This window comes from Megalops cyprinoides, chromosome 7 (assembly GCF_013368585.1).
Source record: "Megalops cyprinoides isolate fMegCyp1 chromosome 7, fMegCyp1.pri, whole genome shotgun sequence".
Lineage (NCBI taxonomy): Eukaryota > Metazoa > Chordata > Actinopteri > Elopiformes > Megalopidae > Megalops > Megalops cyprinoides.
The window spans coordinates 8,609,831-8,635,505 of record NC_050589.1 but is presented as its reverse complement, the minus strand read 5'-3'; the positions used below and the strand labels follow the sequence as shown (position 1 = coordinate 8,635,505).

The following is a 25,675-nucleotide window of genomic DNA, read 5'->3' as shown; positions in this document are numbered from 1 at the left end:
GCTGTAGCCTACCGGTGTTTGTAGTAATTCAACAGTGTGTGCTCGAGCACAACCCAAGCTGTGTTCTTAAAGGGGGCCTTATTTTCCAAAACAATCTGCTGCACCCCAGTAATGAACCCCCTTCCACGCAGTTTGAACACACAACATGAAAAATGACACCAGGGTTTCATCCAAAAAACATTTTTAGTGGACAACACAGCAGCTTAACCACAGCTAACACCTATACTGTACTGTCACTGACACGACCAGACAGCACCAGCATCAACAAGATTAGAAAACAAGTCCAACCAAAAATCATAAACCGGAAACAAAATAAAATCAACCAAAAATAAATAAAATAGGGAAAAGGGTGAGGAAAATCTACAAATGAAAGGAATACTTCAGTTACAAAATTGTACAAAGATGTTTTGACATTCGAGGTCACTGCTGTAAACTTTAAAATACATCTAAAAAAACCATATAATAACAATTATCCTAACAACGAAAGTTACAGGTACAATCAGGCACCAGTATTTTTACTTATGTGCTGGCACTGTGTATTTCCCCATTTCAACAAAATGGAAGACCAAGGTTTAATTGTAAAACAACTCTCTTCAAATATGTTTAGCAATACCTGGACATGGGTCTGAGAGTTGGCTATTGAAGCTGTAAAATCTACAGCTCAGAATGGTCACTCTGCAAGAAACTACTGTTTGTAATGGCAACTAGTATTACAATTATGAGGCATTTCAATTGTGCCATTTCATTAGGTGAAACAAATTTTTGAAAAACACATATGTGAATAGACCAAGTTCCCTTTATACACTTCAGAAGTTAAGAACATCTAAGAACAGTTCCAAGTGAACATCTCTCCCAGTCTGAAATAACCGTATATGTTTATCAAATAAAATTTGGCAGACACATAAAGATAAAATAATTAAAAGAAAAATAAAAAAAATAAATCTAAAAAAAAAAAATCTAAATCATACCATTTAACACCAGTTTCTGTGTTCTCTGCTTGACATGCTGGAGAGATGGGAATGTGAACTTGAAAGCACACACATGTGCGTTTATACAGCCACACACATTTTGTCATGTGTGAGCACACGTCGGGAAGTATCCACCCATCCTGACGATCGGATCTTCTGCAGTGCACCTCACGCTGCAGTACATCAGTTGTCCAGCAGGGCGGCGGTCTCATCTTGTTTGCCTTGCTCTCTAGGGGCGTTGCGATACAACAGGAACTGCATGGAGATCTGGTGAGCTGAGAATCAAGGAAACACCAGAGAGAGAGAGAGAGCGAAGGGGCGGAGGAACACAAAAGAGCAAGATAGGACCTAAACACCAAACATACCAACTTCATTACATTACATTTATTATTGCCATTTAGCAGACACTCTCATCTAGAGTGACTTAAATAGGATACAATTTTTTTACATGTTATCTATTTATATAGCTGGATATTTACTGAGGCAACTGTGGATTTTGCCCAGCAGCAGTGCCCCACCAGGGAATCATACCAGCAAGCCTTTTGTTTACAAGCCCTGCTCCTTACCAATACGGTACACTGCAGCCACTACACTGCACTCTCAGATCGGCAGACACACTCATGGTAACATGTGGCTGGGGACACAGGTGTGGCCAGGTTTAAAAAGGATACCACCAGGTCGAGCGAGAGGGTTCCAAGACTGCCGATCAGCCAGGGCAGGTGGTGCACCACGTAGCTGCCCTCACCCTGGCCATAGTCCGGATTCTTCAGCAGCACACTCAGACCATATGTAGTGTTGCCCAGGATCACCAGGGCAAACAGGAAGTAGGAAACACCCTCTGTTGACTTCCTGCGAGACTGCACACAGACAGGGAGATTCAGGAAAGACTGAGAATGAGAAAGAGTTCAAATACTGTGGCTATTATATGTTAGTCCTCCTGCTCCTTCCTGTGCAAAGCTCTCTGCCCCAACTACCCACGTTCATACTCACATTAGTGTAAATCTGCGGCAATCTGGAACAGAGGTAGAGCAGGGAGGACACAGAGCCGATAGTAAAGCCGATAATCTCCTTGGTGGTGAAGCTCTGAATTTCAGACAGAAAGACAAAGGCAAAGGCGAAAATCGTCACATTGGTTAGAGATTTTTCCCCCGACATATTCCCAAACTGGTGACAGCACCATGTACTCACCTCTATGGAACCATTGTCTTCGAGATCAGATAGCAGAGCCCGACCTTTGAACTTTGAGGGCACTATGTCCACTTGAGGCCCCGCCCCTGGGAGGGCAACCAGTGACGCAGAAGCCCCCACCATACAGACCAAACCCACAGCATTCAGGACTGAACTGTCTGCAGTGATACAAAGCAGAGGCATGGATCAATATCAGCAGCCATGACGTCAGCAAATTCCTATTAAACAATTCAATCTGCTTCACCAACCAAGACAACCAAATCAGCCACCACAAGACATTCCTTCTCATAAAACTCAGAAGGTTATGGTAAAGTTATCAAAACTGCAGCCTCCTCAACCTACTGTGGGTAAGAGCATGGAACAGCAGGCTTGCAACTGTAAAGGATAACAAATGGAGCCAAGAAAAGTGACACCAGGGTAGTGTTCCTCTGACTTCAGCAAACCACTTGTCACATGTGTACAAAAGATTCATAAACTTGTAGACAAAAAAGTAGAGTTGGATAGATTAACAACCTGCTCTATCTAAATGGGGTCTTGGAAAAGAAATCACTTTGGTTTTAGCACTCATATTTATTTATATATGTTTCTATGCATATAAAGTTTGAAATAAAGTAAAACCAGCAAACACTAGTTTTAAATAAGTATACACATAAAAGTTACGCTTGTTTATTAATCGATTATTAATGTTGTCTTTGCGATTTGGATGACAACAGAACAATAACCAAACTCAAAAATGAATCAATACAGCTATTCAATCAAAAACTTGACTGATTAAACAGCCAAGGACCATACAAGGCAGACAACACAAAACACATCCAGACTTACTGGCAAACCTCCTGTTCTTGACCATGTAGTAAAAGTACATCCCCAGCATCACCATGTCAGCCAGGACATAGTACACTGCGGTATATGTCTGAGGGGGGGAAGAGTTGGGGGGACGGGATTTGTTAGCGGGTTGACAGCAACAAAGAGAAATGCTTTAAATGAAACACACATTTAGTTGTAACAATGAGAATGAGAAAGAAGAAGCGCTCATGAACCCTTGACCACAACCTCGAAGACCACGACTGCAAACAGAATTCAACTCGTCTGCCACTCATGAGAACGTGTGGTTGAGCAATTGCACCAAACCACAGCACCCCTCCTCCCCCTACCTGTAGCGGCAGCTGATCAGCCAGGAAGGACCCCACAAGGTTGCATGTGTCACCTCCCAGCCACAGGAGCAAGAACCAGATAGACAGGGCACTGTCCATGTTCCCCGTCTTGCATGAATTGAAGTACTGCCTGGGGAAGAAGCATACGGGAGTACTGAAGTGCCACAGTTTACAACACTACAGGACTGTGTAATGCATTACTCAACTAAACATATATTATGTGTCTACACCACAGAGAGAGGAATGACAGTTCTTTTGGACCATAGGTGATTCAAGATTTGCTCAACATATTCAGTTTCTTATTGCATTCATGGCTGTGTGAGAGCGTGACAATGTGTATTATTATTATTAATGTGCTTGCAGTTATTTTTATTTACCGTTGTTGTCATTTAGGCGGCGTGTTAGGTGAGAGAAACTCACGGGATAGACGACACCATGAAGCACAGGATGGACAGCAGACCCAGGGTAACGCTGGCCATGTCCCGACCGTCCCGAGCGCACTCCCCTAATCCCACCCAAACCCATTCCGACCCGTTCGGACACAGCGTGGAGAAATTTCCATCAGTTCTCCATCCGATGGAACCCCGTGAAAACACCCCGTCCGTCCACATCTTTGCTGCCTGTGAGAGAGATTGCAACAGACGTGCGTTAGACGAACGATAATTGCAGCATTTGGAAAAGCCATCTCATACGAGTCAAAGCGCATCTGGTTACGTTTAAGTATCAGAACACACAATTTACTCCTTTTCTAGTCCTTTATTTGGTCTAGCCAGTTACCGAAGCCTTCTTTCCGCCCTCCCCCATCTCCTGAATATGGGACTACGTGTACCATGATGCTTAGGGAGGGAGCCCGACAACAACAACCCAACAGCCGGACCCTAACAACCGTCTAGCAGCCCTCTCCCCGTCTGAAAATGACAATTTGTACAAAAAGTAAAGCGGCCACCTTACCTCTGTGATGGGTGGTAAGGTGGATTTGGAAATTCCAGTCCGCTAATCAGAGATCCTCATGGACGTCAACGGGTTTTCACAACTGCAGCAGCTGAAAAACGATCCGGCAACTCTTCAGTAAATGAACAGACGGCCTCGCCCCTGGAGGACAGCGATTGGAGGATCACTCTCAGTGACAGGTACAGGGCGGGTCAAGGAAGTAATACTGGCTAGTTAGCTAGCTAGCTAGCTACCAGTCAAATGTCCTGTTGTTATTTTTGAAGTTAAAATTCAAACGATCTCTCCTGTAACGGCCTGTCCTTAATTTCTGTTTCAGCATGCTTTCATCCCAGGTCTTTGGTGCCGGGTAACACAGTGGCAAGGCAATTAAGTTAGCAAAGCACACATGGTACACTACTTAACATTAGGCAGTTGATGACCGGTGTTCAAATACGCTATCAGTAGCTATCTAACTACCCAGCTATTTACATTGTACATGATAAAGTCACCCTCTTCACTTCTTACCTTCCCTGTCTTGGCCCCTTACGCCTCACACTAATGTTACACGTTTCGCATTTTAACACCCCAACGCGAACATTGTCGATGTATTCATAGATCGCATTGAATACATGTGAAGATTTTACCCTGAACTAAGGAGGTTTATTGAACTCCTTAGTTGAACCCGCAAACAAGCCACATTATATGTTGGAGACAAAAATGGAAAATATTAAACTTATAAGGTGAGTACATCGACAGATGTAGCCAACTACTTCGCTATAAACAACCATATGAAATCTCTTAGTGCCCAAGACAGCTGGCTGCTACGACTGTCATCCAGGTAGGACTGTTTAATGGCTATCTTAGACTAGGTACGTAGCTGCAAGAATAGTGACAAAGATGACTTCCAGGACCTTTTAATTTCCTGACCGAGTAGGCCTGCAAATGGTAGCAGAACCTACCGCCGAAAGTGTCAAATTACGTCGACAGGCAGGTATGTTTTCGATATTAAAATTAAGATTAGCTGGTCAATTCCCCTTAGCATCTCACCGTTTCACATCGACCCCGCCAACCCCTCTTGACCCGTCGTGTTGCCTCTCCTTGAATGACCGGACATCAATAAATTGTAATGCTGTAGAGGGGAACTTCAGCCACGTTCAATTCCGTCGTACTACTAGCGAGCAATTATTCCGAGTCCTGAAGAGAACATCAGCTGACGGAGAGTCACCTGACCAAGACTACGCTGCCGACACAGGCAAAAACCGCTGATCTCAGGCCGGTAAAAAAATGCTTATGCAAGACGCATGCGAGTCCGATGACTCTGGCAGGAGGACCTCGCTCCGCATGTTAAACATGCACACACCACCAGCTCAAGATTGGTTAATCAGTAGCCGCAGAATATCGTCAGTACAAGCCTTTTCAAAATGCCAATTCTCGGGAAAAGTGTACCAGTCTCAAGATTTACGAGGAAGCAGTTTTGCTTACTAGTGCGTCTGTGCCTGGTAAAAAAAAAAAGCTGATTCGATCCAAAGAGGGTTACAGTAGTTTGGTGGTGGTTGGTGAACAAGACAACTTTCATCCTTGTGACGTATGTTTCATTCATCAAAATATTTAATCAATAGATGCAGGTGCTCTGGGAAATCATCTGGACAAGGAGGTAATACAAGGTATGCGGTGACATTAACACCAGAAACCAGTTCACTTATTGTCAGAAATTCTGATCTTCAATGGGAGCTAAATTTGCACTACATTACTGTCATTTAGCAGATGGTCTTATCCAGAGCGACTTACATAGGTAGCCATTTATACAGCTGGATAGTTACCGAAGCAATTGTAGCTTAAGTACCTTTCCCAAGGGTATAACAGCAGTGTCCCAGAGGGAAATTAAACCACCAACCTTTTGATTATGAGCCCTAAATTATTCCTGTATCAATTTATTATTGATACAGGAGTACTTTATCTTATTTCCTGACACACCTACTGTCATTAACGCTATTTAACAGAAAGAGCTTGAAGAACAATGTTTATTGAAATGAATGGCCAAACAATGATGTGATTATTTTTCCACTGCAGCCACTAGCTTTCTCAGTTCGGTTTCCATTATTTACATCCAAAAAATAAAAAATAAAAACACACATACAAATACCGGGTAGGTATCATGTTAAATTTTATAGTACATCAAGATATTGGGAGATGGGAAGTTTCAGATCTTTTATAAAGCATAGTTCACAACAGATTTACAAACATTGTCATAACTGATAATAAAAAAAAAGAAAATACCAGATATTAATTTAACTACTCAAAACAACTTTCTTTAAAATCTGTACAAGCAATTTCTTCTATAGTAGGTGTAGATTTCCTTGGTGGAGGAAATGCAGTCCTTCCCAGTAAGTCTTCAAAATGTCCGCAGTGGCCTCAGCCAAGGAAGCTGATTTCACCTTATTTTATTGGAACTTTTTTAACGGAGGGAGAACATGGAATTAAATAATCTGTAGAACAACAGATCCCGCGCTGGATCGTCTCAGTCAGAGCAAGAGGAGATGAAAGGGGGGATGGGGGGTGGGGGTAGGGGGGGGAAGACGGACCGTCTCTTCACCGATCATAATCTCTCTCTCTCTCTCTCTCTCCTTTCTCCCGCCATTTCGCCGACGCTCATTTAATGTGCATGGGCTTCTCCTCCGTTTTTAACCGCTTGCGCTTGGGCTGCACAAAGTCGTCGTCCGAGTCCTCCGTGACCTCGTCGTCGTCCTCCTCGGTTGCTGGCGCCGCCCCCGCCGCCACCGCCCCGGCCACCCGCTGCTCCGCATCAGGGGCGGCGGGGAAGCTCTGGTCCGGGTAGATCTCTTTCAGCTTCTCCTCGAAGTACAGGCTAACCGCCTTCCCCGCCTCGGCCACCTCCGAGTCCGCCTGCCCCAGGGAGGGAGGGAGGGAGGGAGAGAGAGAGAGAGAGAGAGAGAGAGAGAGAAAGAGACAGGGAGGGGGAGAGTGAGGGAGGGCAGAGCACATGGAGAGGAGGTGGAGAGCCCCGTGGAGCAGGAGGGATGGGGGGAGGAGGAGGAGGGAGAGAAAAACCAGAGTGGGTTAACACTATAGGGGCCTGTGTGGGTCGCGGCAGAACCCTTCATCCATGTGTGTTAGAAACGGCTTACCTGGACATTAATCTGTTTCTCCTCATCATAAACTTGGATTATTCGAGACATCTAAAAAGGGCGATAACAGTACAATAAAAAAAGACACAAAAAAATCAACAAAAAAAGGGGGGAAGAAAGATTTTATACCACACGCACATGTAGCAGAGAAACAAGCCCAACTGTATTTCAACTGTCCAAGGAGCAGAGTCGTTTCAGCCTAAAAATGCACACCTCAGTCTAGACCCAGAAGTGACCTGAAATGGTTTTCTGTAAGCTGAACTGGCACACACCAAATCACGGATGAGTAAGACTTATGGATGGTACTTGTTGCACTGATAATGGTCAGATGACTTCAACGGTGAAAACATTCCACCATGACAACACAAGAATGGGTTTGGGTGACAGGGTATCTGGCACATGATTAACTGTCCTTTCCTTCAACCGAAGAGCCATAACTGGAGTCAATTTCAGACACTCCAAAAATGATTTTGACCTGAACACTGAGTCATAACAACAGCCTGCCTCTGCACAAATCCACACCGCCAATGTGAGCAGTTAATGTTATATGTATGTAACAAATACATACATGAAAATGAATTTCAAACATTCAAATGTAACATCCTTTTTTCAAGTTCATATTACTGTACAGAAACGAACAGCAGACACGCCTCTCAATCACAAGTGGACTGATGACAATATTGCTCATTCATTATATTCATTAACTCAGGATGGCAAGGATTTGCATATTTTGTGCTTAATGATTGCCATCAAACTACACAGAATTGCACTGCATGAAAATATACCCAATTTAACAATGTCATTCACTACATTACAATATCATCATTCACATTACACCTTGAGCACCTATCTATATAGATACTTATTTGCTTTTAATGCTAATGTTAAAAACCTTAACCTTTATGAAAGTTTTAAAAAAATTCCAAGAACAAACAACTGAACAGCATTAGGTACTAATTCATCACTAACAAAATAAGCCCATATGTAAAGTTTTCATATTTAGTACAGCTGATGATATACAGACAGTGAAACAGTGCACTACGACCCTGGACAGCTGCAGTACAAAGTTACTTTATGTAATGCTCCTTTTTAAGTTATTCCACATTCCGACCATGACCTACGTCACCGCAGCAATGACTTACTCAACACTACGAGTTGTACACATTTAAACTTCTGTCCAACTCCCACGCTCTTTGTCTGGGAACGTCCAGTATCTTCTACACTGACGAAAAAGTTTTTAGCGAGGGAAATTAATCATTTGTACAAATGAGGCTACCGGTTAATACCAGCCAAAATCTTGACACTAATCTGCTCTTCTCCATTTGCTCCAAACAGGAACAGTTGTGACATGTGTTATAAAAAGCCCTCTTACCCCCATGGAAACAGACGGCTTGGAAGCCTTATCCACAGAGAGACTGGAGTGATACAGGCACAGCACAGATACACCATTTCAGCAGGAATGGAGATGCAGAAACACGGAGCGGTCAGGTTGTAAAACCCTTCCTGGCTCGTTAACTCTGTGTTGCCATTCAACTGATTTCAATGAACCCATGAAAAACATTCCCCTCCCGAGCTGCACACAATCCAGTTGTTGCAAGAAATAACATGGCGTCAAGTGTGTAGCAAAAGAAATATAGCAACTGGGAGAGAAGGGTTAGGCCAGGCAGATTTCAGCTTCATACAAAGAGCATTCAGGGCTTGTGTGCCCTGGTGCTAAGGAAATGGTGAAGCGCTCTCAGACCTGGGGAGAGGCAGGCCTTGTGCTTCTGCTGCACCACAGCAGCACCAGTGGTGTTTGATCATTCTTTTGTTGCTGCCTTATCAGTCAGAGCAACAGAGGTGGTTAGTGTGCCTGTGGAATGCAGGCAATCAGCGGTTTCCTGATTGCGTCAGCCGACAATCACCAATTCAAGGGACAGGAAGTGCACAGAATTTGATAAATGACAGACACAAGAGTAGACACACAGGGGAACCCTGCTGATAAGAAGCATACCTCCAACACATCAGATAAAATCGTTTTGGAACTGTGGTCTGATGTGAGGTTTAATTATAACTAGCTAAATGTTTGGAGCAACAGGGTTTTGCAGACTCCACCCCAAATTTAGGAATGCTTCGCCTCCATTATGTTAATGAATGGAAAACAACCACCACCAGCACCACCAGATGAGGGCCACCCATAATGTTCTTTTTCCTCGAAAGTGCATACGCTTGGAAAAGGAAAGGTCATTAGGACAAGCTAGACACAAGCGCAACATTGATGAAATGGTAACAGCAGCATGCTAAGAGTTCGCTTTGATTAGAGAGACCCACCCCCTCTCTCTCTCCCCCCTCTCGCCTGTCGGTCTGCTGTGACCTGCTGTGAACGTCTAACTTTCTCCCGAGTGCGTATCTCTTCATGCCCCCTTGTGCGTGTGCCGCCATCTCTGCCCCAGCCCTCCATGCACTGCAGGCATGCGTGTGTGTGTGGCACCACCCCCCCGACCATGCCCCCCCCTCGGGTGTCCTCCCTGTCCCCCGCTGAGCCCCCCCGGCCCCGCCCCGCATGCCGCTCACCTCGTTGTACTTGGCACAGTTGGTGAAGACGAGGCGCACGTCGGCCACGAACTCCTGCGGGGTCTGGTAGTGCTGGGCGTGGCCCTGCCGCAGCTTCTTCTTCACCGTGTTCAGGTCCATGGGCCGCTTGATGATCTTGTAGTAGTTGGGGACCTGGGGAGAGGGGCGGGGCGGAGGGGCGGAGCCGTGAGGAGGTGTGGGGCGGGGCTGATGCCATGGTTGGAGGCCGGCGGGACACCGGTAATGCGATTGGCCGTGGCATTTACCCGCCGCGTCTGATTGGTGCTACTTACGGAGGAGGGGACGGGCTCCTGGAACTCCACGCTCAGCTCGTGGCAGAAGATGTACAGCAGGAGGCGCTCACATCTCTGTGAGGAGGGAGGACAGGGAGAGAGGGGGGCACAGATTCATTAACAATCAAGATCTTGCAAAAGATTTCAAAAATTTAATTGTTCCTCCTGAGTCAGTAAAAATATCCAAATTGGCTTTCTGAACAAAATAATCACAGGCTTTCGTAATGAAAGCTGCTGGTTGGTCATGGCATCAACCACCTTTGTAAAGGCAATTAGTAAAAATGAGCACATCACAGTAAATTGTCTGTATAATTACACTGATTCCTACCATTATGTAATGGTGATATAAATAACGCCGTTATACAAGCAATTATAGGCAGCGTCTTAAATATTTTTCACAAGCTGGCTTCGCTTCATTAGACTGAATCATTATTGACTGAAGCTGAATAATGATGAAGATGTACTGGGTTTTTGGTTGCTGGCACAGTCCAGGAAAAGCAGAAGGATACAGCTGGCTAAAGACAAGATGCCTAAAGGAGAGAAGCATCAACAGGGCAACTGCAGCTGACAGAAAAACGCAACAAAGTCATGTGACCCCACCGTACACGCTCAAATCACAGCATGCGCATAACACTGGACATCTTTGGCACTTGCACTGTTTAAACCTGCATTTTAGTCAATTAGGGTGCTTTCACACTAGAGATTTTGGTGCAGACCCAATCCGCTTGAGGCGTTAGCTCGGTTCGTTTTGTTGGGACCATACCCGAGTTCTCCAGAAAACGGGGATCTGGGGTACGGTTCACCTGAACTGCAGTGCAGTTTGCATTTGGTGTGAAGGCTATCCGATCTAAAACCAGGAAGTAAACGCTATTTTGCCTCCCTTTTGCGTCGTTGCCTGGTGACATTGGTGAATAAAAGCTGCACGTTCCTTACGTGTTAATGACGTAAACGGACCAAGGTTCGCAACCAAAAATGTGAAAGGAGACCAGCGGGGGCAGGGGGAGGGGGGGATAATTGCATTCGAGTTCGGACCAACAAAACAGACCAAGTGTGAAAACAGCCTTAGTAAAGTCAGTAGTTTTTTTTTTTTTTTAAAAAAGAGTGGTTATGCATGGTTCTGAGACAACTGTCAGAAATACCGCTCATTTTTAGCACTGTTCATTTATGTTGAATTTAAATGAAATCAATGATAGCATTCTCTGTTATCCCTTCACTGTTCTGAAAAATCATCCATCCTGAGTACTGCTTTTTCATCGGATACGCAGTAAACTCACAGATCATAGGCTATCAAAATATATTGGTAATTGGGTTGGGAGCTTCACAGTTTATGTATTATGTAGGAGTGTACATGTGTAGGAGTTTCTGCCATCACACATTTAATATCATAATGTAACTAGTGAAAAATCTTGCAACTTGTCAAAATGCGCACCAGGAATAAACTTTCAAGCGTTCACTGTAAGTTAGATCTCTTTTTGATCATCTTAGGCTATAGCCAAAAATGAGTCCCAGAGATTTGGGGGTGGGTGAGGGGGTTTCTGTAGAGCATTGTGGCTGTGTGCGTGCGTGCGTGTGAGAGTGTGTGTTTGCACGTGCGCGTGCCTGCGTGCGTGTGTGTTTGCGTATGCGTGTGTGCGTGCGTGTGTGTGAGAGCGTGCGTTTGTGTGTGTGTGCGTGCGTGTGTGAGAGTGTGTGTTTGCGTGCGTGCGTGCGTGCGTGTGACCGTGTGTATGTGTATGCATGTGTGTGTGCGTGCGTGTGTGTGAGAGTGTGTTTGCGTATGCGTGTGCGTGCGTGCGTGCGTGTGTGTGTGTGTGTTTGCGTATGCGTGCGTGCGTGTGCTTGTGTGCGTGTGCGTTTGCGTGCTCTCGCTCACTCTTTGGTCCTCGGGGCTCAGGCCCTTCTCGCTCTTGCTCTTCTTGCTGTCCACGTCGTCGCAGTTGTACTCCATTTCCGGCTTGACCAGGTCCCGGCAGAACGTGCACATCCACTCCCCGCTGAGAGAGAGAGGGGACGGTCAGAGGTGACAGACACAGGGTGGGAGGGAGGAGGGAGTGATGCGGCCAGTCGAAGCCTCACCTGGGGGAGCAGCTGAGCGTGGGGATGTGGCAGGTGATGTGGAAGACCTTGGGGCAGCGGTCGCAGCAGAGCAGCTCTCCCCCGTTCTGACACACGGCGCACCAGTCCTCGTTGGGGTCGTCGTCCTTGCCCCCCGCGGAGCTGTGGCTGTTCCCCTGTGCTCCAGCGCTGCCGCCACCCCCCCCTCCGCGCGGGGATCGGTGGGCCGAGGAGGAGCCTGCCGCCCTCGCGTCCCCCGCCTCAGAGTCCCCGTTGGTCAGAGGGGTGGCCGGGGCCGCGGCCGCGTTCGTCTCAGCTGGGGTCTCTGCAGCTGCCGGAGCCGCCGTCTGGGTGGGAGCGGTCGACGGCTGCGATTGGCTGCTCTGTCCCCCTCCCCCACTGCAGGCCCCAGCCTCATCCTGGGGCTCGGATTTGACGTGCTCCCCCAGGGTCTTCAGCACGTCCTGGACCGACCCTGATGATACATTCCCCAGCACTGGGAGAGGAGGCGTCAGACTGCTCTCTGGGCTGCTCATCTGCACCAAGAGAGAGACACATGCACTCAGTCCGAATAAAGACACGTTTCAGCAGGACAACTACACGGCTGAGGAGCACCTAACCAGGACCCAGAGTGAGATTCACATGGGAGCACACGGCAATAACATTGAAGATGGCAAAACTGACATTAAAGACAGACCAAATCTTCAGTGGACAGAATAAATGCGTCTGCATATGTAACCCTTCGAACAGGCAGAAGAGAGAATACAAAGGAACAAAGACACCATTGTGTGAGGACAAAGTCTCTCCTGGTTTCGCTTCTTTAATCAGCTTTTATAGAGCAGATAAGAGAGAGAGAGTAGCAGAGGGGTGAGAGACAGCGGGGGAGCTACCATGCACGCGCTCCGCCTCCCGTCCTTTCCCCGCTCCACTTTAACGGTGGCCCCCGAAAAGCCGCAGTCCTCCTCCACTCCGGGCTCCTGCTTCACCTTCACCTGCTCCACGGCTGCGCAGACGGGCCCCGTGCGCCCTGCAGAACCGCAGCTGTGGAGACAGAGAGGACTGTAAGCATCAGATTCAGAGAGATAACATGCTCATCACGGCTGCGCAGACAGGGCCCACAGAGCCGCAGCTGCGTAGATATGCAGCACGGTGGGCAACTCCTCATTCTGAGAAATAACATACTCATCACAACTGCGCAGACAGGGCCTGCAGACCTGCACCTGCGGACACACAGAACTGTGACCAACACCTCAACCAGTGACATGAGTATGTTATTAGATCCATCTCTGAAAGCCTGAGAAATGATCTCCCTGGACAAGCTCATATTTAACCAAGTTAAAGATTAAGCTCTTCCCCGTGGAAGGAATGAATGTGTTATCCGCCCTGTCCATAGCATAAAGTGGCAACCTCACAAGGCTGAGAGAATCCTGAGTGACCGTAACCCTATCCATGTTTGACCAAACAGGAGTATAATCTGTGCTGAACAAGCAGTGGAACAAGGGTTGACAAAAAGTCTTCAGCCAAATGTGACTGTGTCCAGCAAAACGATCAGAAGGAAGATAACCACCGGCGTACGTGTCATCGTACATGCTGTAATGTTCTTAAATGTGGAACGGAAACCAAAACTCCCAAGCACGACTCATATCTGCACAGATGTACTTTGGAAAGACCAAAAGCAATATTGACCGTAATGATGGCACAATAACAAAATTCTGAAATTACAAAGGCAAGAGGCTACTTCAAGAAGGGCTGGATATGCTTTGGACAGGACCCTGACTGAAATATCCATTATGAGTAATACTCTCACAGTTGTACAAGTTAGGCTGCGCCTTCCTGGGACTCTTACCTGCCCCTGCTTCCTGTGCTTGATGTGCTGGAGGGTCTGACAGGCGTGTGGGAGTTTGATACACCTGTGAAAAGAGAAGAATGGGGAGAGACAGACAGACAGACAGACAGAGGGAAGTGAAAGAGGTTCAGTTATAGGGAGGGCGTAATGTTCCAAAGTCATCATTCTGTCACTGACTTCCCACGGACACTGGTTCTGCTAACACAGCATGTTCTAACACAGAGACAGGAAGCAGAAGAGGGCCAGGAAACCACTGAGGGAGGCATCCCACCTGAGGATCCTGGCGAGTGCGTGGAGGGCCCGGGCGAGGGGTTCATGTTGGTGGCGGGGTTGAGGGGCGGGTGTGTGCTGGCTGAAATGTAGCGGCTCAGCAGATTGTCCAGGGTGCTGGAGCCAGCGTCCTCAAGCTGCCACAGCACAGCAGCACACAGAGGGAGGGGAACATTACAAATGCTCAGTATACCGTACAGTATAACACACTTTTACTATTACAGTATAATATACTTTTACCATTCAGTATAACACAGTTTTACCATACAACACACTTTAACTCTGACACTTTCACTATACAATATAACACACTTAAGAGCTGACTCTTTATACAGTATAACATACTGTACAGTGTCAGTGTAACACACTTTTACCATAGTGTAACACACTTCAGCTCTGATAATTTTACCATTAAGTATAATACACTTTAGCTCCGACACTTTTACACGGAAATTCTGCCTTTGCTTTCAACCCTCATTACCACCGTTAATCAAAACTAATCACACACACCACCATGATTATCACCATATAAAATGGATTTAAAAAAAAGCCATCACTATACATCATTAAAACCATAATTACCACCCTGTTCATAGTTACTGACATGTGTGTCTCTCGCAAAAGCTCATTACTGCCGTTATTAAACGCAACACATGGCGACATCCCCACCCCTCAGGCACAGTCCCACTGCTGTACCTGTATGGGGGGGATGTCGGGCAGGCAGGGCAGGTTTTCGGGGTTGGTGACGGAGGGGATGAGCTCGATGGCGCCCACAATGGGGCTGGTGGGGCCGCGGTGGGCGTGGGCGCTGGCCATGCTGGCGCTGGTCGGGCTGGTGGGGTTCGCGGCGCTCACGTTGTGCAGGGACGCCACGGGGAAGGGCCCCGCGTGCCCGGGGTTCGAGTGCTGGGGGGGACAGAGGCGGGGACAGAGGGGGGGGAGGTCAAACTTAAACTGGGGGCACAGTATGACCGAACACAGGGAGCTGAGCTAACATGTACTACTCACTTACTATATTACATCAGCTCCAAACAATCTAATAAAAATATTTTACATAAACATAATAATGATGGCCAGAATTCAATGTTTATTTCTGACCATGTGATGTTCCCTTAGCCTTAGGTTTGTTAATTTGATTTAGAGGAATTACTCCATTCGCCAGCATGCCAACTTGAAAATTGCCGTGTAAGTGATTCTCCATCCATAATAATGTGAAATCTGGTTTCATTTGAATTAACAGCATCAATTTCTCTGGCTCTCACAGATTCCATTAGCTGCTCAAGTCTTAATTTTACATTCCGGTGTGGAAACCTTTAACAGCACACATAACCTAAAGAGGTCCTGTTTGCAGCTGTGCACTGCAGAATGTTTCATCACAAATAATTCCAGTCTCCAACAATGCAGAACACTCTAGAATGTTTAGAGCTGAATTTGAACAGTATCACAGACAACACTTTCTTCACAGCAACTGTTGGTGATGAAAATAAAATGTTGAATTCTGCCAGGCCTAATGTAATGTATACTGTCCACGTAATGTAAGCACTATCCAGTGCTTTTATTTTCAACAAGATTGATTTAAACAACTGTAATCTTCTGAGGCATGACAGGAAAAAAAAAACATCACACAAATGTAGCATACCCAGAGTACACTGATTATGCACAAATTACTTGACAAATTACTGTCAGAAAAATTGATCCAATCCAATTACATATTTTACCAGTGATATGTATTTTTATGGACAGTTCTGTGGTGTCACAGGTATGACCTAAGTTTAACAGTTCACCGATTGATTTTTGTTACAAATATCCAGATTATCCAATAGTGCTCAGATAACAGCCAAGCTGTATGTCCTTTAGAATGTGATCAAATCTCACCTGATTTTTTTGTCTAAATCCCATTAACTCCAAAAGAAGAGATTTCTGCAACAACAGTCACATTGTACACAGAACAGAATGCAAGATCAACTGTTTTTATAAAGCTCTGTCTCTGCTCTGTCTGATGATGGCCAGCAGGGGGTGATAGTGAAACTATTTGGGTGTCTGCTTAAGGCTCCTTTAAATAATGTGACAATGGAGCAAAAGCAATCAACCAATGTAATTTAACAGATGATTAAAAAGCACAGCAAGGTGAGAGAAGCTCTGACTGATTAAGAGAAAAATACACATGATAAAAAGACCCCAAGAGCCATTAGTTTGATCTAATCTGAAATTTCATTAAGATTTAATTTTGCAGTTTTATTTTACCAAATTTAAAATGGAGATCAAGATTGTGCTTCTAAAATAATTAGGATCTTTCTGATCCATGATTGCTTTATTTTGTATTCATTTTGTTGAATACAAAATAATACAAAACACAAGAATTAGCATTTTTGCTTGAGCGCACGACTTAAGCCATGACCGTTTATTTTGGATGAGGAAATGTTTAGAAATTGCATTCACACATTAAATATGAGCAATTTATAACCAAGTGTTATTGCATTAGATGCAAAATTATAAAAAGCCGAAACATCAACAATGAAGGTACAAAATCAGGACCCCCATTTCGTGCATGCACTCTTGGATTCACCATTTGTACAAATTAGGCTCGCCTTCACCATAGCAACCATTGCGTGTGTGCAGGAGTGATGAGGTACAACAGCGATCCTCTACACTCAAATGCAATCCATGGCACATAGTCCCTCGGAGGGCATGCGCATCTTCCTGACGTCAGCTAAGTGACTCACAGGCCCAACTAGTCGAATGTGCACGAGAGCAAAAGGACAAGGGGACCCTGCAGACACACCCACCGTACCCTGGTGGAACGAGGGCAATTTTTTCCCACTTTTGTGGGCTCACGGTCATTCTCAGCTAACTATTGTTATTATTACTGGCATTTAGCAAATGCTCTTATCCATTTATACAGCTGGATATTTACTGAGGGTTACCGAGTACCTTGCCCAAGGGTACAGCAGCAGTGCCGCAGCGGGGAATCAAACCGGCAACCTTTCGGTTACGAGCCCTGCTCCTTAACCGCTTCACGGCTCTACACTGCCGCCTGCTGTTGGCGGTGTGGGGATCAGACTCGGACCGCAGGGCTCGGCTCTGCGCTTTCACCAACCGAGCCAATTGGGAGAAAGTTAAAAAAAAAAATTGGAACTTTCAGAATTGCAAGCTTACAGAGACATCTCTCTCACAGCACCACTGGCATATTCATTCGACTGTGTTACTCCTAAGCGCATCGGCCTTATGCTGCGAAATGTCATTATTCAAATCCGCACCCAGTGAATGGCACCTTACACTAGACTGCTATGCCTTGCAGTATAATAATGCAGGCTGGAATGAAGCTGCCTGTACAAAGCAACTCCATATTCTGCATATTCTGCCTTCCATCTCATTTCAGCCCATTCAGCTGAAATACACCTGCGCTGTTGTGTTGATATGGAAACAGGCTTAATCACCGACAGCAGAAGTGGATAACTGAAGTGGAATTCATGCATGAATAAACTTGACTGCCGGTTTATTTTAAAAACACTGAACCCGAACCTTACACAAAACTTCAGATAAGATCCATCTACAGAGCTTTGAGCAACAGAGGCCACCACAAGCAATCAGTCCCATTTAAAATGAGGTCAAAGCTTAAACACATTGCCCTGTGGAGAAAGCTGCAACAGACACGGTCCTCATGGGCATTCATGGTGTACTGCCGAACTTCCTGCAGGCACATCACTGGGTTTTGCTGTATTACCTGTTTGTTCAGTAGTATCTTCAGCGTAGGGGTATGACTAGCCTACCTGTCTCTGTAGTTGCAGTTTCATCACGGAGATACTGCTGGCCTGCGTGTCTCTGTAGTTGTGGTTGTATTATGGTACACTGCTGGCCTACCTGTCTATGTAATTGTGGTTATAGGATGTGAGACACTGCTGGCCTACCTGTCTCTGTAGTTGTGGTTGTATTATGGTACACTGCTGGCCTACCTGTCTCTGTAGCTGTGGTTATAGGATGTGAGACACTGCTGGCCTACCTGTCTCTGTAGCTGTGGTTGTATTTTGGGATACTGCTGGCCTACCTGTCTCTGTAGCTGTGGTTGCATCATGGGATACTGCTGGCCTACCTGTCTCTGTAGCTGTGGTTGTATTTTGGGACACTGTTGGCCTACCTGTCTCTGTAGCTGTGGTTGCATCATGGGATACTGCTGGCCTACCTGTCTCTGTAGCTGTGGTTGCATCATGGGATACTGCTGGCCGTTGTGTCTGGGCTGCGCGTTCTGCATGCGGCCCTGTCCCGGAGCCATGCGGAGGTGGTGCGAGGGGAACATGTGTGAGGATCCGTTCACACCCCCCCTCTGCAGGGCCTGCATGCTGATGAGCCGAGGGGGCTGAGGAGAGGGGAGGAACAGGGACTGTCCATTACATTACGTTACATTCGTTTAGCAGACGCTCTTATCCAGAGCCACTTCCAGCACAATAGAACAGAAGTGTATCCATTCAGGTTGAATGAGCAACGGTGTCAGACCAGGGTAACAACCAGTGAGTGTGAGCATAACACTATACAAGCCTGACCACAAGTTAGCTTATGCAACCTGACTTGACAAGGGAAGTCAAATATATCATACATCAGTCCCTACATCACATAATCCAAAACAAATGGGAATACTACACGTTAAATAAACAGCAAGTACTACAAGTCCTGACACACAGGAGAAGAGCACAGAAGAGGCTATGAGATGGACATTTTAAGATGTGCAAAGACAGGGGTGAGGAAAACTCATATCAAAGCTGATTAAAACAGCAAATACGCTTTCATGACAAAGGTAATATGGAAATAAATCTGAAGATCATCAGATCACAGACTGATAGTGATCAGTGTAGCATAGCAGAGGGACAGGAAGGGACAAATGGCAGCAGTTGCCACGGTGGTCACAAGAGCGGTAGAGCAGAGGTGGTGTGCAGGGGGGGGGTGGCTAGGGCGGCTTTGGGTACCTGTTGCTGCACCATCTGCGGCCCCCCCTGCCTAGGGTGCTGAGAGGCCATCTGAGAGGCGATGCGCATCTGCTGCTGGATCTGCGCCTGCTGCTGCTGCTGCTGTTGCTGCTGCTGCTGCTGCTTCTGCGCGTAGGCCGCCTGCTGCATGTGCTGCAGCCGCAGCTGCGCCAGGTTGATCTGGCCCGGGTGCTTCCCCGCGTGCCCGTGGCCCGGGGAGATGGGCCCCACCATCACGTTGGGCGGGTGCACCGACGGGGGCATCTTCTCGACCACCAGGTTACCTGGGGGACCACAGAGACGGGCAGGACGTGAGTGTAGCACTCTGAAGAAAGGTTCCAGGCAGAATTTAGCATGCCACCCCTGCGGACAGGAGCACAGGCTGGCCTGTTCCGCTTACCCAGGTTGACCACGTTCTTGGCCCAGAAGGTGGGGTCGCAGAAGAAGCGCACTGCCCCGTTGGCCTGGGGTACCGGGTCCAGGCGGGCCTTCAGAATGTGCCTCAGCTGGTATGTGATCTGCACAGAGAGACAAGCATCAGCAGCGGTGACTAAACTTCCTCAGGGCTTAAGAGCAGAGACAAATGTAAACTCTGCCTGATGCCTGCGCTGAAATGGATTATTAATACGACGGCTTTCGAAACCTCATCACCGTGTAAACTTCATTAGCGCACTTGGGCGCGGAGTAGATAAGTGCATGAATCATTTTTTGAGAGAACCTATTGGACTGTTTCCAGGCACACAGAGAGAGAGAGGGGAGCTGTGTGTGTGTGTGTGTGTGTGTGTGTGTGTGTGTGTGTGTGTGTGTGTGTGTGTGTGTTTGCGTTAGGCTGTCCTTACCAGCCTCTTGCTGTAGAGCAGTGCCGTGCTGCTGCCGTTGCTGATGGCCCAGTGGGTGAAGGACAGGACATGCAGGATCTGCTGGGCCATGCCGTTAATGTCCCTCTGCTGGCTCAACAGCTTCATGCTCCTCTCCTTCGTCACACTCTGGGGGGGACAGAGGGCAGGAGAAGGGTCACGCACAGAGCGTTTCATCACTGTCTGATCTGCCTGCTCCGAGATAAGCACTTCAATCAGCATTAGTCATATTCAATATTCATCAATGAGACAGGTGGAAACAATTCTTAGTTGTGGTGCAATTACGTCAGCATGAATATCCAGATCTGACATAATGTACCTTTGAATAGATGACAGACTGACAGCCTGAGACACACTGAGTCTGACTGAGGGTGACCAACTGTATGACTGAGACTGGCTGATTATCTGACTGAGACCGAGTCCCAAACCACACGCCTGTGCCCAGTGGACCTGCATTCAGTCATGCAATAAGTTAAACACTAAATGTGGCCGAAAGCATGAGCTGCTAGCCTGTAAGTGCCATAACACTATGATCGCCACGTTTAAGTTACCTATCCGCTGGATTTGTGCATGACCAAAATTATCAGGACAGAGTGTCCAAAAACACTGCAGCAGAGGCTGAATGCCACTGTTACTTCCAACCTTAAAATAAGCATTAATATATTTTCATTTCGGATTTATCTTTTAACTCAACAATGTGACAAACATTAAGTTTTTTTTTCTGACTGAGCGCAGGAATGCTTACAATTTCAGAAAAATAATAGTAATTTTAAAGAATTCAAAGCTGATTTATTAAAGCTATCAATCTTACACACAAATAGGGCTCTGCTTCAGTTAGCTGGCCTGGCCGCACACATGCTCAGCGTTGCATACAATTCCAGTATAGGAATCAAAACAAAAGAAAGGTGGCTGTTCAAGATAACAGCTGAGGACTGGCTATCAGTCTCGAAGAGCTACTCACTGACTATAACTGGTAATTCAACTGCTGGCTGAAATTAGTTTGGGACATAAATGTGTTGAATGAATGCTTTTTGTGTTCTAAAGCACAACAGTGATCATCAGTATGAATGGGCCTATTTTCAACGTAGCCTTGCTAGCTAGCTATCGTTTCAGCTATAGCAAATGGACACATTGCTCACCCCTTTCAAACATAATATTCAAATGTAATGCATTACAAAAAAAAAAAAAAAATACAGGTCTTTGAGGAGGAGCTGTCAGAAACCGCAGCTTTCTCAAAAGCACTGGAACCACTGTCACCACCATAATATCTAAAAAATACTGGGGGTTTCTTCGTTCCTCAGTCAAGTTCCCAGAGCCGTGTCTCCATCATCTCTGCCACCTCTGCTACTGCCAGAGACAGACAACTGCAATACTGTGCTCTCCAGAATTCTAGCTAGGTAGGTAGGTAACAGACATTTTCAGACTGTTCCGACAGGGTCCGCTATTTCACAGTACTGTGTACACTTCGACCTTTTCTGCGCAGAAGGGCTGCAGAGAGAAAAGAGGCTTAAATGTCAAGTAAGAACATGCATACCTTGGCAAAAATGAGACATCCGCATTTGATGCAAAACACCCCAATTTTGGCCAGATTCACTTCAAAAGAAGCCCATGTGTGAATGCACTTAGGAGCGACAGAGACATGCAATCCGTCACAGAAGGACATAACCACAGACACACACACGTCAAGTCTGAATCGGCCCCTTGAGTGACTCAGTACTGACAATGAGTCAAAATAGAGTTGTTGGGAATCAACCAGAATTAGCCACTTTGACACAACCACGGCTGAGCACTGACCTGAATCCAAGTAACTAACAAAATGACTATTAAATCTGGCACTGTCCTAAAAAGTACACAGTTGACTATGGCTCACTGAGACTTGCAGTGCTCACCTGCTGCATGTGCTGCATGACTATGGCTGACTGATTCATCCACTCACTCACTCAGAGACTCACTGTGGCTGACTCAGAGTGACTCACTCTGACTCACTGCGAGTGCAGGATGATTTAATGAGTGCTCCTTCCCCAGCTCTCTCACCTCTAGCTGCTGCAGCAGAGACTTGCCCTTCTTGTTGATTTCGTTGATGAGTGTGAAAACTGCTATCTTGATCTCATGCTCCACTTTCTTGTGAGTTTCATTCACCTCTTTAATCCTGAGTGGAGAGGAGAAGGGGAAGAGAGGGAGAGTGTTTAGCACACATTTAGACATTAGCCTCAATAGAGACAAGCGTGTGAACACAACGGACCTCCTTACAGTGTCCAAATATCTGAATCCCTCACTGACTGTTGCAGTGTGATGTAATTGCACTCCTGTCTTTACTACGCTCAAGCTGCACAAAACCATTTATATCCATTAATACATACTGTAAATCTGTAACACAGCCACAAGACAAGTCTGCCTGTGCATGCATTTTGTGACTTGCATGAATAGGCTCAGGCAAAAACATCTCATGCAAGAATAGAACGTTCAAACTGGAATGAAGTTCACATGACCTCACACCACCTTGAACTACACCATCCCAGGTGCCTCGCTTAGGTTGTGGGAAACCCATGCTGGCTCTAAAGGTGCTTTTAACGCCTGGTGTGGAAGCTAATAGTGCATACACATACATACATCACTGCAGCCAGCTCTCACAAAGCCAGACTCAATGTCACGGCATAAATGAGTCCAAACAGTGTCACCCTTTTTCTTGCCAGCGGTCAGGGCCAAATGGCATTACGACTATCACCCACCTATCCCACCTCTCACCTGTGCTGGATAGTCACCCCCAAGTCATGTTTAAAGATAAGACCAAAGTGGCTTTACCTGCTTTGCACCTGAGATGCAGAGAAGTGAACATAGTTTTTTTTCTCCTGCAGCTTGGCCATGAAGGTCTCAATGATGCCCTTCTGGTTCTGGAAGGCCTCCTCCAGGAACTGGTACCTGCGGAGGGGAACCCAGGGCTCAGCACCATCCACAGCAGAGTGTGGCCAACACTCAACCACTGCCCACAGAGTATTACACAGCAGAGTGTGGCCAACTCAACCACTGCCCACAGAGTATTACACAGCAGAGTGTGGCCAACTCAACCACTGCCCACAGAGTATTACACAGCAGAGTGTGGCCAACACTCAACCACTGCCCACAGAGTATTACACAGCAGAGTGTGGCCAACTCAACCACTGCACACGAGAGTATTACATCACTGAACTCCCCAACATCACAGCTTACACTTCATTACGACAGGGGAGATTAGGGAGTTTGCTCACAGGTTCTCTGCCTGTACCCACAATAATACACAGCAATGAAATGAAGGTTCTGTATTTGATGTCGAAAATATGGAGAGACTAGTGCTAACAAAGTCAAAGGAGTGCAGTGCAGACCACTCTGCAAACCCAACTCCATGCTGGGGAAAAAAACATTTCCCTCTTGGGAAGGCAGCGCATTTGACTTTGTCTGATCTTGATTTAACTACAGCTCTACATAATCATGATATTCAAAATTTATATTTGGGTCTCTTTCAGTTATGTTTGCATATTGTAGAATGGGTTTTGTAACAGATCCACGACATTATGGAGCAGTGAATGTCAGTGAATGTCAGCATAGCTTGTTCCTAAAATCCTTACAATTCATAACAAGATATTTCTAAGAATCCGCAGTGATAAATAAATTGTACTATTTTTACAAAACAAGGCCTTAATTTCAAGTCACAATACGAGATATACAACCAATACAATCATTTTATCTGCGTCACAGTCATGGTCTTGTATTTTATTGAGGTTTTCTGCATTAACTATCATGCTTTACTTAAAGCTGAAATGATACTGTACACAGTAAAATTGAAATTGTATGCAAGATTGCTCTTCATATCACAAAGCATAACAGTTAAAGATGTTGAGGCTGTTTATATAGCATTATTTTGTAAACTAAACGCGTTTCAGTCTTTGTAATTTGAAATGCTGGGGGCCTACTTGATTTAATATATTACGCAGTCTACATCACTAACAAATTGTGATAGCCATATATATTACCCAAAATAAAAAATACACTTGCTGCAATGCATACCAAAGTCAATGAAACCAATCTATTTCTTTTAGATCTCTGTAAGTTTTCTAATTGCCAACTGCACAGAAGCAATTTATAAAAAAAAAAAAGTTAAAATACTTTTGTCCAAGTTTTTATAATTTGGTTTAGTTCTTACTAACACAAGTAAGTGCATTTGTCCACGGAAAAATTTTCCCAATGAGGCCCGTTATAGTATCTAAGGCTATATTTCCAGCAAAGGACAAAAATGTAATGACGAGCTAATGGGCACTAAATTCAACACACTAAACGTGTTCTTTTTGCTTGCCCTTAGGATTGTGTATATGTACAGATATTTACAAAATGTAGAGAATGATAGGACCACTACTAATTCATCAGTCTCATTTCTTTATGTACCCTTCGCTTGTCCCTTAGCTACAGGTCTGTGGGTGCAGGAAGCACAGGAAGCCTATAACACATTTAATCAGGATGATACTCTCTCACATAAAATAAAAAGTGTCAGGTAGTGGCTTACTCCAAGTGCTTCCAACTTCTGGGCTATTCAACACAGTGGAGTGCCTTACATTAACATAACTCATTCTCCACTTATGAAATATAGCTAATAAAACAGCACTATTAATAATTCAACACATTATGCAGGCAGAGCCCGTTTTATGATGATCTGGGTTATGACGAGCCGCACTTACTTTTATAAAAATGCAAATGCCTTTATAAGAATATACAGATGTATGATGTCAGAGAACAGGAGGTGAGAATAAGAGTAGAGGCAAAAAATAGTCCGGGGGGGGGGGGGCACTGAGGTTCAGTTTGTCTGTCCACGCCTGAAGATTGATTGATGTTATCCTTCAAGGGTGTGCACTGTCTTTTTCACCCTTTTACTAAATTACCACCTGCCTACAGACTTGATTTGGTCCTGCTGTTCCTCCGTGTCCTACCATTCATAAATCCTTGTGCAGTGCAATACCGAATTTCCTACTGTATTTTGGGTGCAAGCACATTTGACTTTACAAATATGTACATTATTGTAACTTTTTATCAATATTTGACTTGATATCACATTTATCCAGTCTTTTGAAAGAAAAAAAAAGTGATTTCTGTTCTTGGTGATGTACATAACTATTTACAACAGAGCATCTATGGGACAATAAGACCCCAATCCTACGGTTACCATGGGTTTTCCAGATATGCACTGCGTTATAAAAACAGGGATGTCTGTATCACAATTATCTGAAAATGTAAAAACATACTTCTAATGCATTAGTGAAGTAACACTCAGAAACATGTTCTCATGCATGACATATTCCCGTGGAGAAATTTTGAGGCCCACTCCTGCAATTAATTGCCAGATCCCTGGAATAAATTGTGCAGTGATCAGATTCTTCAAAAGAAAATGCCAAGAAGAAAAAAAAAATACTCTATCTTGTCTTCTGCTACAAC

The 25,675-nt window shown here is 45.5% G+C and overlaps 2 protein-coding genes across 4 annotated transcripts in view; both read right to left on the bottom strand.

Moving 5' to 3' along the window:
• Positions 1 to 353: 353 nt before the first annotated feature.
• slc66a1 (solute carrier family 66 member 1) lies at positions 354 to 5,445 on the bottom strand. 3 transcript variants are annotated; one of them, XM_036533624.1, is made up of 9 exons: positions 5,288 to 5,445; positions 4,262 to 4,402; positions 3,731 to 3,930; positions 3,311 to 3,440; positions 2,982 to 3,069; positions 2,157 to 2,314; positions 1,959 to 2,051; positions 1,640 to 1,825; positions 354 to 1,235 (listed from the first exon to the last, which is right to left on the bottom strand). In XM_036533624.1, the coding sequence occupies exons 3-9, from the start codon at positions 3,919 to 3,921 to the stop codon at positions 1,152 to 1,154; spliced, it is 930 nt and encodes a 309-aa protein (XP_036389517.1). In that variant the 5' UTR covers positions 3,922 to 3,930; positions 4,262 to 4,402; positions 5,288 to 5,445; the 3' UTR covers positions 354 to 1,151. The 3 variants fall into 3 exon arrangements, with proteins under 3 accessions (XP_036389517.1, XP_036389518.1, XP_036389519.1); XM_036533625.1 differs by having other exon boundaries at positions 4,262 to 4,352; XM_036533626.1 differs by lacking the exons at positions 4,262 to 4,402; positions 5,288 to 5,445 and adding an exon at positions 4,045 to 4,118.
• A 1,148-nt stretch (positions 5,446 to 6,593) lies between these two features.
• Positions 6,594 to 25,675, bottom strand: part of trim33 (tripartite motif containing 33) — a 34,221-nt gene continuing 15,139 nt past the window's right edge. The window contains exons 5-20 of the mRNA XM_036533289.1: positions 23,021 to 23,137; positions 22,253 to 22,367; positions 20,201 to 20,347; positions 19,762 to 19,879; positions 19,362 to 19,645; positions 18,584 to 18,757; positions 15,100 to 15,309; positions 14,405 to 14,540; positions 14,134 to 14,197; positions 13,178 to 13,328; positions 12,309 to 12,823; positions 12,106 to 12,226; positions 10,233 to 10,307; positions 9,940 to 10,092; positions 7,387 to 7,437; positions 6,594 to 7,144 (exon numbers count right to left, since the gene is read on the bottom strand). Coding sequence (XP_036389182.1) covers positions 6,890 to 7,144; positions 7,387 to 7,437; positions 9,940 to 10,092; positions 10,233 to 10,307; positions 12,106 to 12,226; positions 12,309 to 12,823; positions 13,178 to 13,328; positions 14,134 to 14,197; positions 14,405 to 14,540; positions 15,100 to 15,309; positions 18,584 to 18,757; positions 19,362 to 19,645; positions 19,762 to 19,879; positions 20,201 to 20,347; positions 22,253 to 22,367; positions 23,021 to 23,137 — 2,686 coding nt within the window. The 3' untranslated portion in view covers positions 6,594 to 6,889. The remainder of the gene's footprint in view (positions 7,145 to 7,386; positions 7,438 to 9,939; positions 10,093 to 10,232; positions 10,308 to 12,105; positions 12,227 to 12,308; positions 12,824 to 13,177; positions 13,329 to 14,133; positions 14,198 to 14,404; positions 14,541 to 15,099; positions 15,310 to 18,583; positions 18,758 to 19,361; positions 19,646 to 19,761; positions 19,880 to 20,200; positions 20,348 to 22,252; positions 22,368 to 23,020; positions 23,138 to 25,675) is intronic.